Source organism: Balaenoptera physalus (genome assembly GCF_965194825.1).
Source record: "Balaenoptera physalus genome assembly, chromosome: 11".
Taxonomy (NCBI): Eukaryota; Metazoa; Chordata; class Mammalia; order Artiodactyla; family Balaenopteridae; genus Balaenoptera; species Balaenoptera physalus.
The window spans coordinates 75,824,177-75,837,469 of record NC_138896.1 but is presented as its reverse complement, the minus strand read 5'-3'; the positions used below and the strand labels follow the sequence as shown (position 1 = coordinate 75,837,469).

Genomic DNA, 13,293 nt, shown 5'->3' with positions numbered 1-13,293 from the left:
GATGCTGTTGGATTAAAGATTTTTGTTAATAGTTCATTGGCTGTAGTAAAATAGGTTAATGATAATGGTTATTATAAGTAATATGGATGCGGTAGCTTGTGTTAGAAAATATTTAGTGGATGCTTCTATAGCTCATGCGTTAAACTTTTTTATTGTAATGGGAATAATGGCTAGTATATTTATTTCAAAACCGATTCAAATAAGTAGTCAGTGGGAGTTAGTTATTACAATTATGGTCTCTGAGATAATGGTTGTTAGGATGATGATAAAGATGATGGAGTTTAGTAGTACGAGAAGGATATAAACCAATATTTTCGGGGCATGGGCCCAATAACTTATTTAACTGACCTTACTATATATTACGGTGTAATGTGGTAGCACGAAGAATTTTGAATTCTTAAGCATAGGTTCAGTTCCTATGATTCTAGAAATAAGAACGTTTAAACCTCTATAATTTACTCTATCACAGTAACTCTTTTATCAGACATATTTCTTATGTTTGTGGAGGAACGCTTGATGTTATAATAGGTAGTGAGACGTCATATGCATATGGCTAGCGTTAGTAGTCAGAAGTTTTTTCAAAGTAAATGTATTAGTTGATCGTATCAGAGTCGAGAGTAGGATGCTTGAATTCATAGGAAAGAAATTGTTAGTAATAGTGTTTTGATGATAAGGTTGGTTTTGTATAGTTCTGGTATGTAGGGGTTATGGAACGCTCTTAGAAATAGGATCGTTGAGGAAATGTTTATTATGATAATGTTGGCGTATTCTGCTAAGAAAAATATGACAAATGGGTCTGCTGCATATTCTGTGTTGAAGCCTGATACAGGTTCAGATTCTCCTTCTGTTAGGTCAAAGGGAGCTCGGTTAGTTTCTGCTCGAGTGGAAATAAATTATATTATAGCTAAGGGTCATGATGGGAAAATTTTTCATAAATGCTCTTGTGTTGTGATGGAGGTTGAGAGGGTAAAAGACCTGTTTCTTAAGAGGACTGATAAAAGAATAATTGCTAGTGTTACTTCACATGAAATTGTTTGTGCTACTGCTTGTAGGGCTTCGATTAATGCGTATTTTGAGTTGGAAGCTCATCCGGATCATAAAATGGAGTATACAGCTAGGCTTGATACAGCTAGCATAAATAATACTCCTAGATTTATATTAATAAGGGGGTAACGTATGGGTAGGGGAATTCATATGTTTAGGGCTAGGGTTGGCGCAATGATAAATATGGAAATGGAGGTTGTAGCTGGTCGTAGTGGTTCTTTAGTGAATAATTAGACTGCATCAGCAATGGGCTGTAATAGGCCACATGGTCCTACGATATTTGGCCCTTTTTGAAGTTGCATATAACCTAAAATTTTTCGTTCAATTAATGTTAGGAATGCTACGGCTAGAAGAATAGGGATAACAAGTGTTAAGATATTAATGATAAGCATTTTGTTAAGGGAGAGGATTTGAACCTCTGGTTATAAAGGTTTAAGTTTTACGCAATTACCGGGCTCTGCCACCTTAACAAACCCTGGTCTTGAGTAATATATGTATTAATTAAATTAAGATTATATCATTAATTGGTTTTAAGGCACTTTTTAAAGTGGGCCTTATTTCTCTTGTCCTTTCATACTGGGAGAACTATATAATAGATAGAAACCGGTCTGAACTCGGACTTTAATCATTGAACAAACAAACCTTTAATAGCGGTTACAGCATTGGGGTGTCCTGATCCAACACTGAGGTCATAAACCCTGTTGTTGATATGAACTCTAGAATAGGATTGAGCTGTTTTCCCTAGGGTAACTTGTTGCTCAATTTTTTGGATCAATTAGTGATGATATGTTTTGACTGGTAAGTCTAGACTTTAATCACTCAGAGCCTTTTTTGTGTTCCAAGGTCACCCCAACCAAAATTGTCAACCCATATAAAATTTTGTTATCCCTTGGTGGTTTAGTTAGGTTTTTTTGCTTAATTAATTAAAGCTCCATAGGGCCTTCTCATCTTATTTTGTTATTCCCACCTCTTCACAGTAAGGTCAATTTCACTGATTGAAAGTAAGAGACAGTAAAACCCTCGTGTGGCCATTCGTACAAGTCCTTAGAGAACAAATCATTATGCTACCTTTGCATGGTCAGGATACTGCGGCCATTTAACAGTTGTCACTGGCCAGGCAGTGCCTCTAATACTAGTTATGCTAGAGGTGATGTTTTTGGTAAACAGCCAGGGTTTGTGTTTGCCAAGTTCTTTTTACTTTTTTTAATCTTTCCTTGAGTGCCTGCCTGGGTTGGATTAACAGTGTTTAATAAATAATTTAATGTTGAGTTGTATTTATTTACTGTTAATTATCAGTATATTATTAGTTACTGATGTAAACTTATGCAAGGAGAAATACTTCTTGTTGCTCATAATAACATTATTACCTCTGTCAGTCAATAGATTAGTCCAGTACAAATCTAGGAGTTGATTTGCTTGTTATTGGTATTAAAGTTATTGTTGAGCTTGAACACTTTCTTAATTGGTGGCTGCTTTTAAGCCAACTATGGTGTTGTTTGTCTTTACTCTCTAGATAAGATTGTATCCATTTCTAAAAAGCTGTACCTATTTAGATAACATTGTAAAATACATTAAAATTTATAATTATTTTGGTAATTTTTAAAGTTGAACTGAAATTCTTTTCCTGGACAACCAGCTATCACCAGGCTCGTTAGCTTTGTCACCTCTACTTATAAATCTTCTATTTTGCTACATAGATGAGTTTGTTGTAATAAACTGTTCATAAGTAGCTCGTCTGGTTTCGCCATATTTAACTTAAGTTCTTTGTTAGATGTTCCCTAGTTAAATCATTATGCGAAAGGTACAAGGGGTAAACTTTGCTTTTTGTTACTTTTAATGCTTTTTTCATCATTCCCTTACAGTACCTCCTCTGTAGCGCCAGAGGATATTTTAAATTTCTATCCCCTATACTTTAAATGTTGAGTGAATGTTTTATTTAGTCTGCTTATATTAGTAGATATGGGGAGAGGTGTTGGGCTAGATTTAGTTCAGAGTATTCATAAGTTATGAAATCTAGGTGTAAACTAGGTGCTTTATTTAAGCTACGCTTTGATTTATCCAAGCACACTTTCCAGTATGCTTATTATGACTTGTCTCCTCTCGTATGATTAGTATTTGCTGATAGATTATAGGAAATTATTTTAATACTTGACAAGGGTGATGGGCAGTGTGTGCGTGCTTCATGGCCTTATTCAATTAAGCACTCTGTTCTTAATTTACTACTAAATCCTCCTTTGGTTTTTAGTTTTCATAATTCGTGTGTGAGAAATATATTCTTGAAATAGAAAATGTAGCCCATTTCTTCCCATCCTGTAGGTTACACCTTGACCTAACGTCTTCACGTATGATAATTATGCTTGCTTTTATTCTTTTTTAGAGTTTGCTGAAGATGGTGGTACATAGACTGAATTAGCCAGGGCTGGCGGGCTGGCAGGGTTGATCGATTGTGAAACAGGCTGCTCTGGAAGGGTGGGAAGCACCGTCCAGTCCTCTGAGTTTTCAGCTGTTGCTAGTAGAACTCTGGCAAATAATTTTGTTCTTGCAGTTATTTGGGTTTAGGGCTAAGCATAGTGGGGTATCTAATCCCAGTTTGGGTCTTAGCTGCCCTGTAGTCAGGAAATACTAAAGTCACCTTCGTAGTCTATTTTAGTTACGGCTTTTTACGGCTTAGTTAAAATTTAACTTCATTTTACATCACTCTTTAACACACTTTACACCGAGTTTCTATTAATTTGGGTTAATTATACGACCACGGTGGCTGGCAGAAAATTTACCAACCCTAGTTAATATAACTTAGTCGAACTTTCGTCTATGGCTTAATCTTTATCACTGCCGTTTCCCATGGGGTGTGGTTAAGCAAGGCATTATGAGCTACTCATATTAGTGTGCTTGACGCCTGCTCCTTTTAATCTTAATGATTTAGAGGGCATTCTCACTGGGGCACAGATGCTTACATGTGAATTTTATTAAAAATTAATAGAAAGGCTGGGACCAAACCTATGTGTTTATGGACTTGGTAAACTCATCTGGGCATTTTCAGTGCCTTGCTTTAGATTTTAAGCTACACTAACAAGCTGTTTTTACATAGTGAAGTAACATGTATATGGTTGTTTTATGTGGTTTATGTTGGATTTAGTGTTAAAATTTTGATAAAAGTGGTCTATATAAATGGTAAATATCTAAGTAGTTGATTGGTATGATTGGGGTTTATTTTCTAGGTCTATCTAATTCTGAGCATTCAGTTCATGTTTATTGAGTAGACAGCTAAGTTCCATGTATTTATATGTTTTTGCCTTGTTTTTGGGGTTTGGCAAGGCATTATAGGCATGTAGAGCATGGGATGTAGTGGGGGGTAAAGAGGGTTTGTTAAACAGGTCATTCATCTGTTTACTGTATGTGTGTGTATGTGTGTCCATAATTTCCTTATGGCCTGTAACCATTGATTGAATAACACCTTATGGTTGATGATGTTGGTAAATAATATTCAATTAAAGTCCAGCTACAATTTATTTGACTGTGTTAAGGCCTCAGATGGCCATAGCTGAGTCACAGCATCCCTTTAAAAATTAAAAATTAGCAAATGCATGAAATCACAGTTATGTGTAAGCATGGGCTGATTAGTCATTGGTCCGACGAGATGTCTTATTTAAGAGGAAAGAGTGGGCTCTCTCAGGTGAGATGGCCCTGAAGTGAGAACCACTTGTCTGATAAAGTTCATTAGTAGAAACCGCCACAAGTTATGGGCCCGGAGCGAGAAGAGGGACCCCCCAAGCGGGTTGGTGATTTCACACAGCCTGCTGGTTACACTTGTGACGTATTGGATATGGTACACACGTTGACTAGAATTGATTTGACTTAATGTGCTGTGTACTGTCAATAAGATAATGTACATGCTTATAAGCATGGGGTAAATAATTAATGTACGATTGTACATATAATGTACTGTGTACTGTCAGTAAGATAATGTACATGCTTATAAGCATGGGGTAAATAATTAATGTACGATTGTACATGTACTGTGTACTGTCAATAAGATAATGTACATGCTTATAAGCATGGGGTAAATAATGCACATTATACATATAATGCATTATGTATGATATGGTATTAGGTACATATTAATGTGGTAGTGCATATATGCACGAAGTACATAGTAGTTTATGGTAAAAAGAGGTTATTTTAATACTGACATGGTACTTAATAATCTTGTAAATGTCCCATAACGTTTTGGGTGCTGATGGTGGATCTGGAGCTTCTTCCTTGAGTCTTAGGGAGAGAATGTTAATTCTCCTTTTCTGGTTTACAAGACCAGGGTAATAGATATACTACAAACACTCTTCATTTCAGGAGATTATTTTCAGTGATGCTAGTTACTGACATTAGTACCCGAATTAAAAAGAAATATAAAATAGATGCTAGTTGTCCGATAGTAAAGAAGGGGTATTCCACGGGTTGTCCTCCAATTCATGTTAGTATTAATAGGTCTGCTACTAGTACTCAAAATAGGCACTGGCTGAGAGATCGAAATATTATGCTTTAGAGGTCAAAATGTTATGCTTCGTTGTCTAGATGTATGGAGTATTGGGATGAGTGCTAGAATTAAGACTGAAAAGATTAGGGCCAATACTCCTCCTAGTTTATTGGGGATTGATCACAGGATTGCATATACAAATAGGAAGTACCAGTCTGGCTTGATATGGGTGGTGTTTTGAGAGGGTTTGCTGGGGTATAGTTATCAGGGTCTCTTAATAAATTGGGTGAAAATACCACTAACATTATTAGTGCTAGAACTAGTAATAAGGCACCTAGATGTCTTTGATTGTATAGTAGGGGTGAAATGGAATTTTGTTACATCAGATGAGATTCCTGTGGGGTTATTAGATCCTGTTTCGTGAAGGAATAGTAAGGGGACAGCTGTTAGTGCTGCAATAATGAATGGGAGAATAAAATGGAAAGCAAAGAAGCGTGTAAGCATTGCTTTATCTACTGAAAAGCCACCTCAGATTCATTTGACAAGGCTTGTGCCGATGTATGGAATTGCTGAGAGGAGATTAGTAATAACTGTTGCCCCTCAGAATATTTGTTCTCAAGGTAAGACATAGCCTGTAAATACTGTGGCTATGACTGTAAATAATAAGATGATTCCAATGTTTCATGTTTCTAAAAAAGTATAGGATCCATAATAGAAGCCTCATCCTATGTGAATAAATAGGCAAATAAAAAATATGGACGCTCCATTTGCATGTAGGTATCGGATTACTCACCCATAGTTCACATCTCGGCAGATATGTGTTACCGGTGACAAAGCGGTTATTATGTCTGATGTGTAATGTATTGCTAGGAATAAGCCTGTTAAGATTTGTAATACTAAACAAATGCAACCGAGATCTCATCATGATGAAATGTTTGATGGGGCTGGAAGATCAATAAATGCACTGTTAATAATTTTTATTAATGGGTGTGATTTTCGGATGTTGGTCATTGGTGTTCTTATAGTTGAATAACAACGATGATTTTTCACATCATTGGCCATGTAAGAATAATGATAACATACACTGTATCTATTTTAAGTACTATTTTTGTAATTAGTTTGGTGGGGTTTTCTTCAAAACCTTTGCCTATTTATGGTGGACTTGGGTTGATTGTGGGTGGTGGTGTTGGTTGTGGGATTGTGTTGAATTTTGGTGGCTCATTTTTGGGTTTAATAGTATTTTTGATTTATGTAGGGGGGATGTTGGTAGTGTTTGGTTATACAACAGCTATAGCTACTGAGCAGTATCCTGAGGTTTGAGTTTCTAAGAAGACTGTTTTAGGTATATTTCTTTCAGGGTTGATAATATAATTTTCAATGGTATTTTATGTTTTAGAAGATGAGGAGGTGGAGATTGTATTTCAAGTTTAACAGGCTAGAGGATTGAGTGATTTATAATACAGGTGATTCTGGACTTTTTAGTGAAGAGGCTGTAGGAATTGTGGCATTGTATAGTTATGGTGCTTGATTAGTGACTGTCACTGGTTGGTCATTGCCTATTGGTGTTGTAGTTACTATAGAGGTTACTCATGGTAATTAAATAGAACTATGCTTAGGGTGAGGGTAAAGAGGAATGAGAGAAAATATAGTTTGATTAGGCCTTTTTGGTCTGATACTAGCGTAGAAAATTTTATTTGAATGAGGGAGGTAGTTTTTGGTAAAATACTTTCTAGTTAGATTAAATCTAGGAGGGATGATGCTGATATGCTTCTTCCCATATCTAGAGTTACACTGTAACAATCATTGATCTCATATGTAACTACATATCATCATTTTACCAGAGGCTCAGTCACACATTTGGTAATGAAAGAAACAATTTTGTAAAACAGGCAATATAAAAAATAATATAGCTAGCAGTATTAGTAAGGTCATACGTAAAAATTTAAGTCAAGAACTTCCATTAGGTGCAGCCCACTATATCCCAGTTCATCTGACTTAGTCTGTTGTGTACCAGTTCTTATCTTGAAGGGACATTATATATTGGCATTGTCCATAAGGCACCCAGCCCAATTTCCTAGTGTTACTAGTCTGGTTATCCCTAGTATGGTTTGTATGGTTTAATTTCCCCAACATAAGGGAGCCTTTAAATTTAAATGACCATAGCCTGGTGTTAACCTTCTGGTTGCAGATCATGGAGCATCTGATCTTCATCCAAAGATAGATTACTGAGTTAAGCTTCAGCAACAAATTTAGAGTGTCCTTTTAATAATTCAATTAAACTTTGCAACAATATAACATAACAGCAAGGAACTATCTGAGAAGTGAGTCTTAGTGAATACAGACCTCAATAAACAGAATTAGAATTTGATATCCACTGAAACGTCTCTTTCTCCCTAAAATTACCCTCATTTTTATCAGATATAGCCAAATCAAGATTAATTTGTCTGCAAATTAAGTTTGATAAAAGGCCTTCCAAGGCCAGGAAAGCCACGCCAAGGGCCTGTCACAGATTTTGCCTTATAGATTTAGGTGAATCCCTCCCTTTTTGAGGTCCGCAAAATAACTTGAGATTCCTGCACCTGTTAGGAGGTGGCTTTACTAATTTATCTTATAAAGCTGCTGGGAACCTAAGAGTTTCCAATCTCTGGAGGGATCAGGTACAAAGAAAAGAGAAGTGTTTCAATTCTGCTTACAAAGGTACAATTTACCAAATTGCTATAAGTCATAATTAGTTTGAGGGGGTTTCTTTATATCTGGAAAACACAGATTAAAAGCTAGTAATGTTTCAGACAGAAACCATAAAAATTATAACCACATTCATCAGTTTACTCAACCCTATGTAACTAATCCTTTTTGTTAACAGTTTCCGTTAGACTGTTAAAAAATATCTTACCTGGGACTTCCCCAGTGGTCCAGTGGTTAAGACGCCAAGGGTTCCATCCCTGGTCGGGGAACTAAGATCCCACATGCCTCGCGGTGCAGCCAAAAATTAAATAAACTGATAAATAAATAAACAAACAAAGACATAAATAAAATAGCTACTCAAAAAAAAAAAGTCTTACCTAGTTTAGTAGTATGATTTAAAAGTTATCAGAAACCTGTACTTGTCTAAAGCCCTTTCTGTGAATCTTCTTGAAGATGAAGCGGTTTTGCAAAGCATCAGTTTAACTGTCTGTGAATGACAAAAAGTCTTAAAAAGGCAAGGTTAAAGATCTGATTACAATGTTTTTGACAAAGAAGCTTAACCAAGTTTCTGTCACATACAACATTTTAAGATAACTAATATTATAACAATACCAGGACATATCCAAATTTCAGAAACTTTATATAATTTCTAGAATGTGTATATTAATAATATTTATCCATACAGTATATTCTAAGTAGGTTTATCACTAGTGTGATAATGCTCTCCATGTAATTTAACATACCAGATAATACTAGTTAAATATTTCTCTCTGAAATGCCTCAGAGACCCTCTAAAGTGTCCCAAAGTTAGCTGGAGGTCAAAAGAACTTTAATGAAAATTTGGTATTTGGTAAGTTTGTCAAAAGGTCTCAAAACACTTGGTCAAATAAGATCATAGATCATTGTGAGATAATGCTTATTCCTTAACCAAAGTTACAAGAGATCTCAAAAGCAAATACAGATCACTTAAAGGCATGGAAACTCACACAATCTGTTATCAAAATCAGCATTCCAAGGAAACTTTGTCCTCTTACTAAAGAGAGAAAACCAGATCCAGTCTTGTACCAGCCTGCTTTTAACAACAAAATTCACTTAATTAACTGTACTCTAAACCTAGCCAATCCTGACCATCCACAAACCCTCCATCACTTTGTGTATCCATATTAGTCTGCCCCCCATTCTCTTCTCCATTGAGAAACAACCAGCTCTAAGACAGACTCACTTTCTTTTCCTTTAATAAAATGCAATTCCATTCTCATACCTTCTTCACTGCAAACACACATCCTACTTTCCTGCTGTACACTGAAATGCTTCCTTTATTATTTCTATTAGCTTTAATTACATGTTTAAAAATTAGAGCCCTCAACTCTTAAAAACCTTAATTTCTAGTGAAAACTAAGAGGTAAGCAATTATGAACTTTTTTTTTTTTTTTTTTTGGTTGCACTTGGTCTTAGTTGCAGCAGGCAGGCTCCTTAGTTGTGGCATGCTGGCTCCTTAGTTGTGGCATGTGAACTCTTAGTGGTGGCTTGCATGTGGGATCTAGTTCCCTGATCAGGGATCGAACCCGGGCCCACTGCATTAGGAACGCAGCATCCTAACCACTGCACCACCAGGGAAGTCCCAGCAATTATGAACTTTTACATTAGCATTCTGTATATTGGTAAACATAAACACTAGTTATAATTTCTAAAAATATTTGCTTTCTTATACAGAACATCTCAGGGTGGCACCAATGGTGAATATTCCAGGGTGGCATATTCATTAATAGTCCTAAATACCTTTAGTTTCTCTGTTTAGTAATTGATGTCTCAGTATCTTGTTTTATTTGGGAATCACCTAGCTATTCAATAAACTTCCATCACTTAATTTAGAACAACTCTAAATTTCAAGTATATTTCCAAGTATCTGGAGAGATTATTCTCAAGTAGACATTCCTAAAATATAATTATTCCTAAAAAGTTCACCCAAAAGCTCTGATCTCACTTGTATTTAATTCACTTAAAAAATTTCATCATACCAAGTTATTTTCCTTGCTGACAAATTTCACACAGATATAATAAGATCTTATTTGACTTCTATTAAACCTAGGTTCAATAAAGGTATTATACTTAATGTTGATGACAAAGACATGTCTATTTAAATTAACAAACTTAAACTAAGTTTAATACCAGATATTGATTTAATACTGAATATTTCCCAGTTTACATGAACCTGAAATTAATTCTGGCCAGTTACCTTCTGTATTTTTGAAAATTTATAAAAGTGCTAAATTTCCCTTAAGCCAATTAAATAGAGTTCATTAAAAAATTAGTTTTGGTAATAACATCCAAAGGTAAGGACATATATATAACGCACACAGATATATAGACAAACACAACCAGAGATCTCAAAGCTTCATTTTCTTGCGAGAAAAGCAAGTTCTCCCAGAGAAGTTGTTCCCTCAGGGTCAGAATTCTGAAAAGACGTTTTATCAAGCTTGCCTTTTCTAACTGTATATGCAAAAACAACCAGTTTTGGAATTTTCAAGAGTTTCACCTAAACCAGTTTCCTCTGGAGTCTAAAGAATATTCTGGCCACACAGTGTTATAATAGAATATCATCTTTTTCTTAGTCATAGGCTCATAGCTAAAATCTTTCCAGTCAGACAGAATTCTCCCAAGAGGGCTCTACAGTGGAACAGAACCAGAATTTCCCATTTCATGAGGCAGAATGGCCATCACAAATCGCAACACAGAACAGAGTACAAAACACACAGAGGCACGGCTGTCCTGATCAGACACTGCCTTAAATACAAGATTGCAGTCTCTCAGAAAACCTCCTACAGAGACAGAGAACTTCAGATCCGAGTACTGACGAACAGAGTAAATGGAAATATCTCAGGTCGTCAGAGATTTCAAAGGGAGGAAAGGAGGGCAGGTTGAAAGAAGAGGGGAAGGAGGGGGGACAAAAGGGGTGGCCTTACGGACATCTCCTGCCACCTGCAGACGCCCAGGCGTTACAGGACTTTTCTCTGGGCTTCCAGGAAGGGAGGACAGGAACTCGGCCCTACCAGGAACCAGAGACCAGATAATTCAAGTTCTCTGCCCACCGGAGGTGATCAGGCTCTGGCGCTCAGATAACTGAGGCCCTTCAACCAGACTCCTGCATCCAGAAGAAAGGAGGGTAGGATAGGAAGCGTTGAGAAGAGGAAGGGGAGAGGGAAGGGCAAAGAGGTCAGCAACGTCTCTTGTTCCTTACCTGGGCGGGGCACTCTGGCCAGTCATCTGTGTCAGGAGGCTATCAGGGACAAGAGGGTCCCAGTGGTGGCCTCTGGGTCTGGTCTGTCGGTAGGTGAGCTGGTGCCTGAGCAGTCAGGATGTCAGTCGTAGTGAAGAAGAGATTCCACCAGAGTCGCCAGCTGTTGCAGGAAGGGAGACCCCTTCCAGGGCCCGAGAGTGGGCTCTCGAGTTGTTAGGGAACCCTTAACGAAAACCACCCGCCTTGGCCAGGCACGATGATAGCCTCTTGCCTGAGGTGTCTCACAACAGGAGGTCCTGAAAAAGAACATGGTGCTGCTGGTGAAAACTAATCGGGAGGATTTGGGAGGGGCCAAAAGAGGGCAGAGACAACCAGCCTCCCAGAATCCTTCGCACTGGGATCCATCTTGACTGAGAGATGGCGCGTGCCACCAGGAAGGACCCTGAGTCAGACGATGGGCCAAGCAAGATGCTTGGCCAGAGACAACCTGGAAACTAACCCCATCACTGTAAAACCTGAGACTGTGAGCCACATGGCAGAGCAGTTCTCCTGGGTTCCCTTACCCTCCTGCTCTCTGCCCAGGGCGCCCCTTCCCAATAAAGTCTTTTGCTTTGTCAGCACGTGTGCCTCCTCGGACAATTCATTTCCGAGTGTTAGAGAAGAGCCCACTCTCGGGCCCTGGAAGGGGTTCCCCTTCCTGCAACAGTGGGAGGTTGGATGGAAGAGGGCCTTGACCTTGATCACGGCCTGTGTGTGAAGGGTGGGCTGCAGTAGGTTTGGGATGCCCATAGGACATCAGGTCCCACAGTCCAGTTGGCAGTGGTGGAGTCAGGGGAAGGGGCAAAGCTGAAGCCCCTTGGCATGGAGCTGATATCGAAAGCCATGGTGTTGGGTGAGCCCACCTGGGAGAAGGAGGACAGAGTTGAGGACTTGGGTCCAGGCACTAGAATACAGGCCAGGAAGAGGAGGAGGAAGTGCCCAAGAGAGAGGAGGCTGGCCCACCTGCCACGCCTGGACTTGCTCTTCTGCCTCATCGTCTTCTCATCCTCAGGGGATGGAGCCACATCCCATCTGGAAACAGGTGGGTTCATCCGGAGCCAGCCTGGGGTCCCCCACCCGGACATCCAGTTCCACTTCCTCCCTTCCCAGGTGATCGACCATGGGCGGGTCCCCCCACAGCAGGAGGCTTACCAGGTGAGCAGGTCATCTTCCCACTGCAGCAGCGCCTCCAGGGTGGGCGGCCCAGAAGGCGATGCCCTGCTGTCCAGCTGCTCAGAGCGTCTGAGGGGAGGGAAGGGGGGTGGGGAGACAGAGGTAGAGTGAAGCAGACTGCGTGGTGCAAAGCAAGGCCACACCCGCACCCAGCTCGGGGCAGAGGCGCTGGGTCCTGAGCACTAGAAATGGACAATGAAGCCGGCTCTGCCAGCCCCTGAACATCTGAGCCATCAGGTATAAAGCCAGGGAGCAGGAGAGAGTGATTGAGGTGGTTTGATGCCTTTTGTGTGTGTTGGGGGTGGGATTGGTAAGATGCAGGTAGATTTTAAAATGTATCTGCTCTTAATTGACTCTGGGTGTTGAGTCCCACGGAGCACAGGAAACCCGGGGCCTCTCTAAATGACTAAGCTAGGGGGGTTAACAGGGGTCACCGCCTCTCTGGGCTCTTCCAGGTGCATGTGGGGACCATGCGGGGCACGAGCGTGGGCTGGCTCAAACTGAGAAGTGCCAACCCCCATGACCACCCTGTGATCCAACCCAACTACTTGTCAACAGGTAATTCAGCCACCGTTGTCTCTCCCAGACCTGGGCTTGTTGGGTCATTGATGGATTGACTGAATGAATGAATGCCTTTATGGGG

General features: G+C 39.3%; 1 protein-coding gene and 1 long non-coding RNA gene across 2 annotated transcripts in view; one reads left to right on the top strand and one right to left on the bottom strand.

Annotated features, from left to right (window-relative positions):
* CHDH (choline dehydrogenase) overlaps positions 1-13,293 on the top strand; it is a 61,456-nt gene that overhangs the window by 46,942 nt on the left and 1,221 nt on the right. Inside the window, exons 6-7 of the mRNA XM_082414505.1 lie at positions 12,490-12,632; positions 13,106-13,208. Of these exons, the coding sequence (XP_082270631.1) occupies positions 12,490-12,632; positions 13,106-13,208 (246 nt within the window). The remainder of the gene's footprint in view (positions 1-12,489; positions 12,633-13,105; positions 13,209-13,293) is intronic.
* Positions 6,734-12,476, bottom strand: LOC309638499. The gene is made up of 2 exons (XR_014251177.1): positions 11,439-12,476; positions 6,734-8,687 (listed from the first exon to the last, which is right to left on the bottom strand). It is a non-coding gene; the product is annotated as an uncharacterized lncRNA (long non-coding RNA).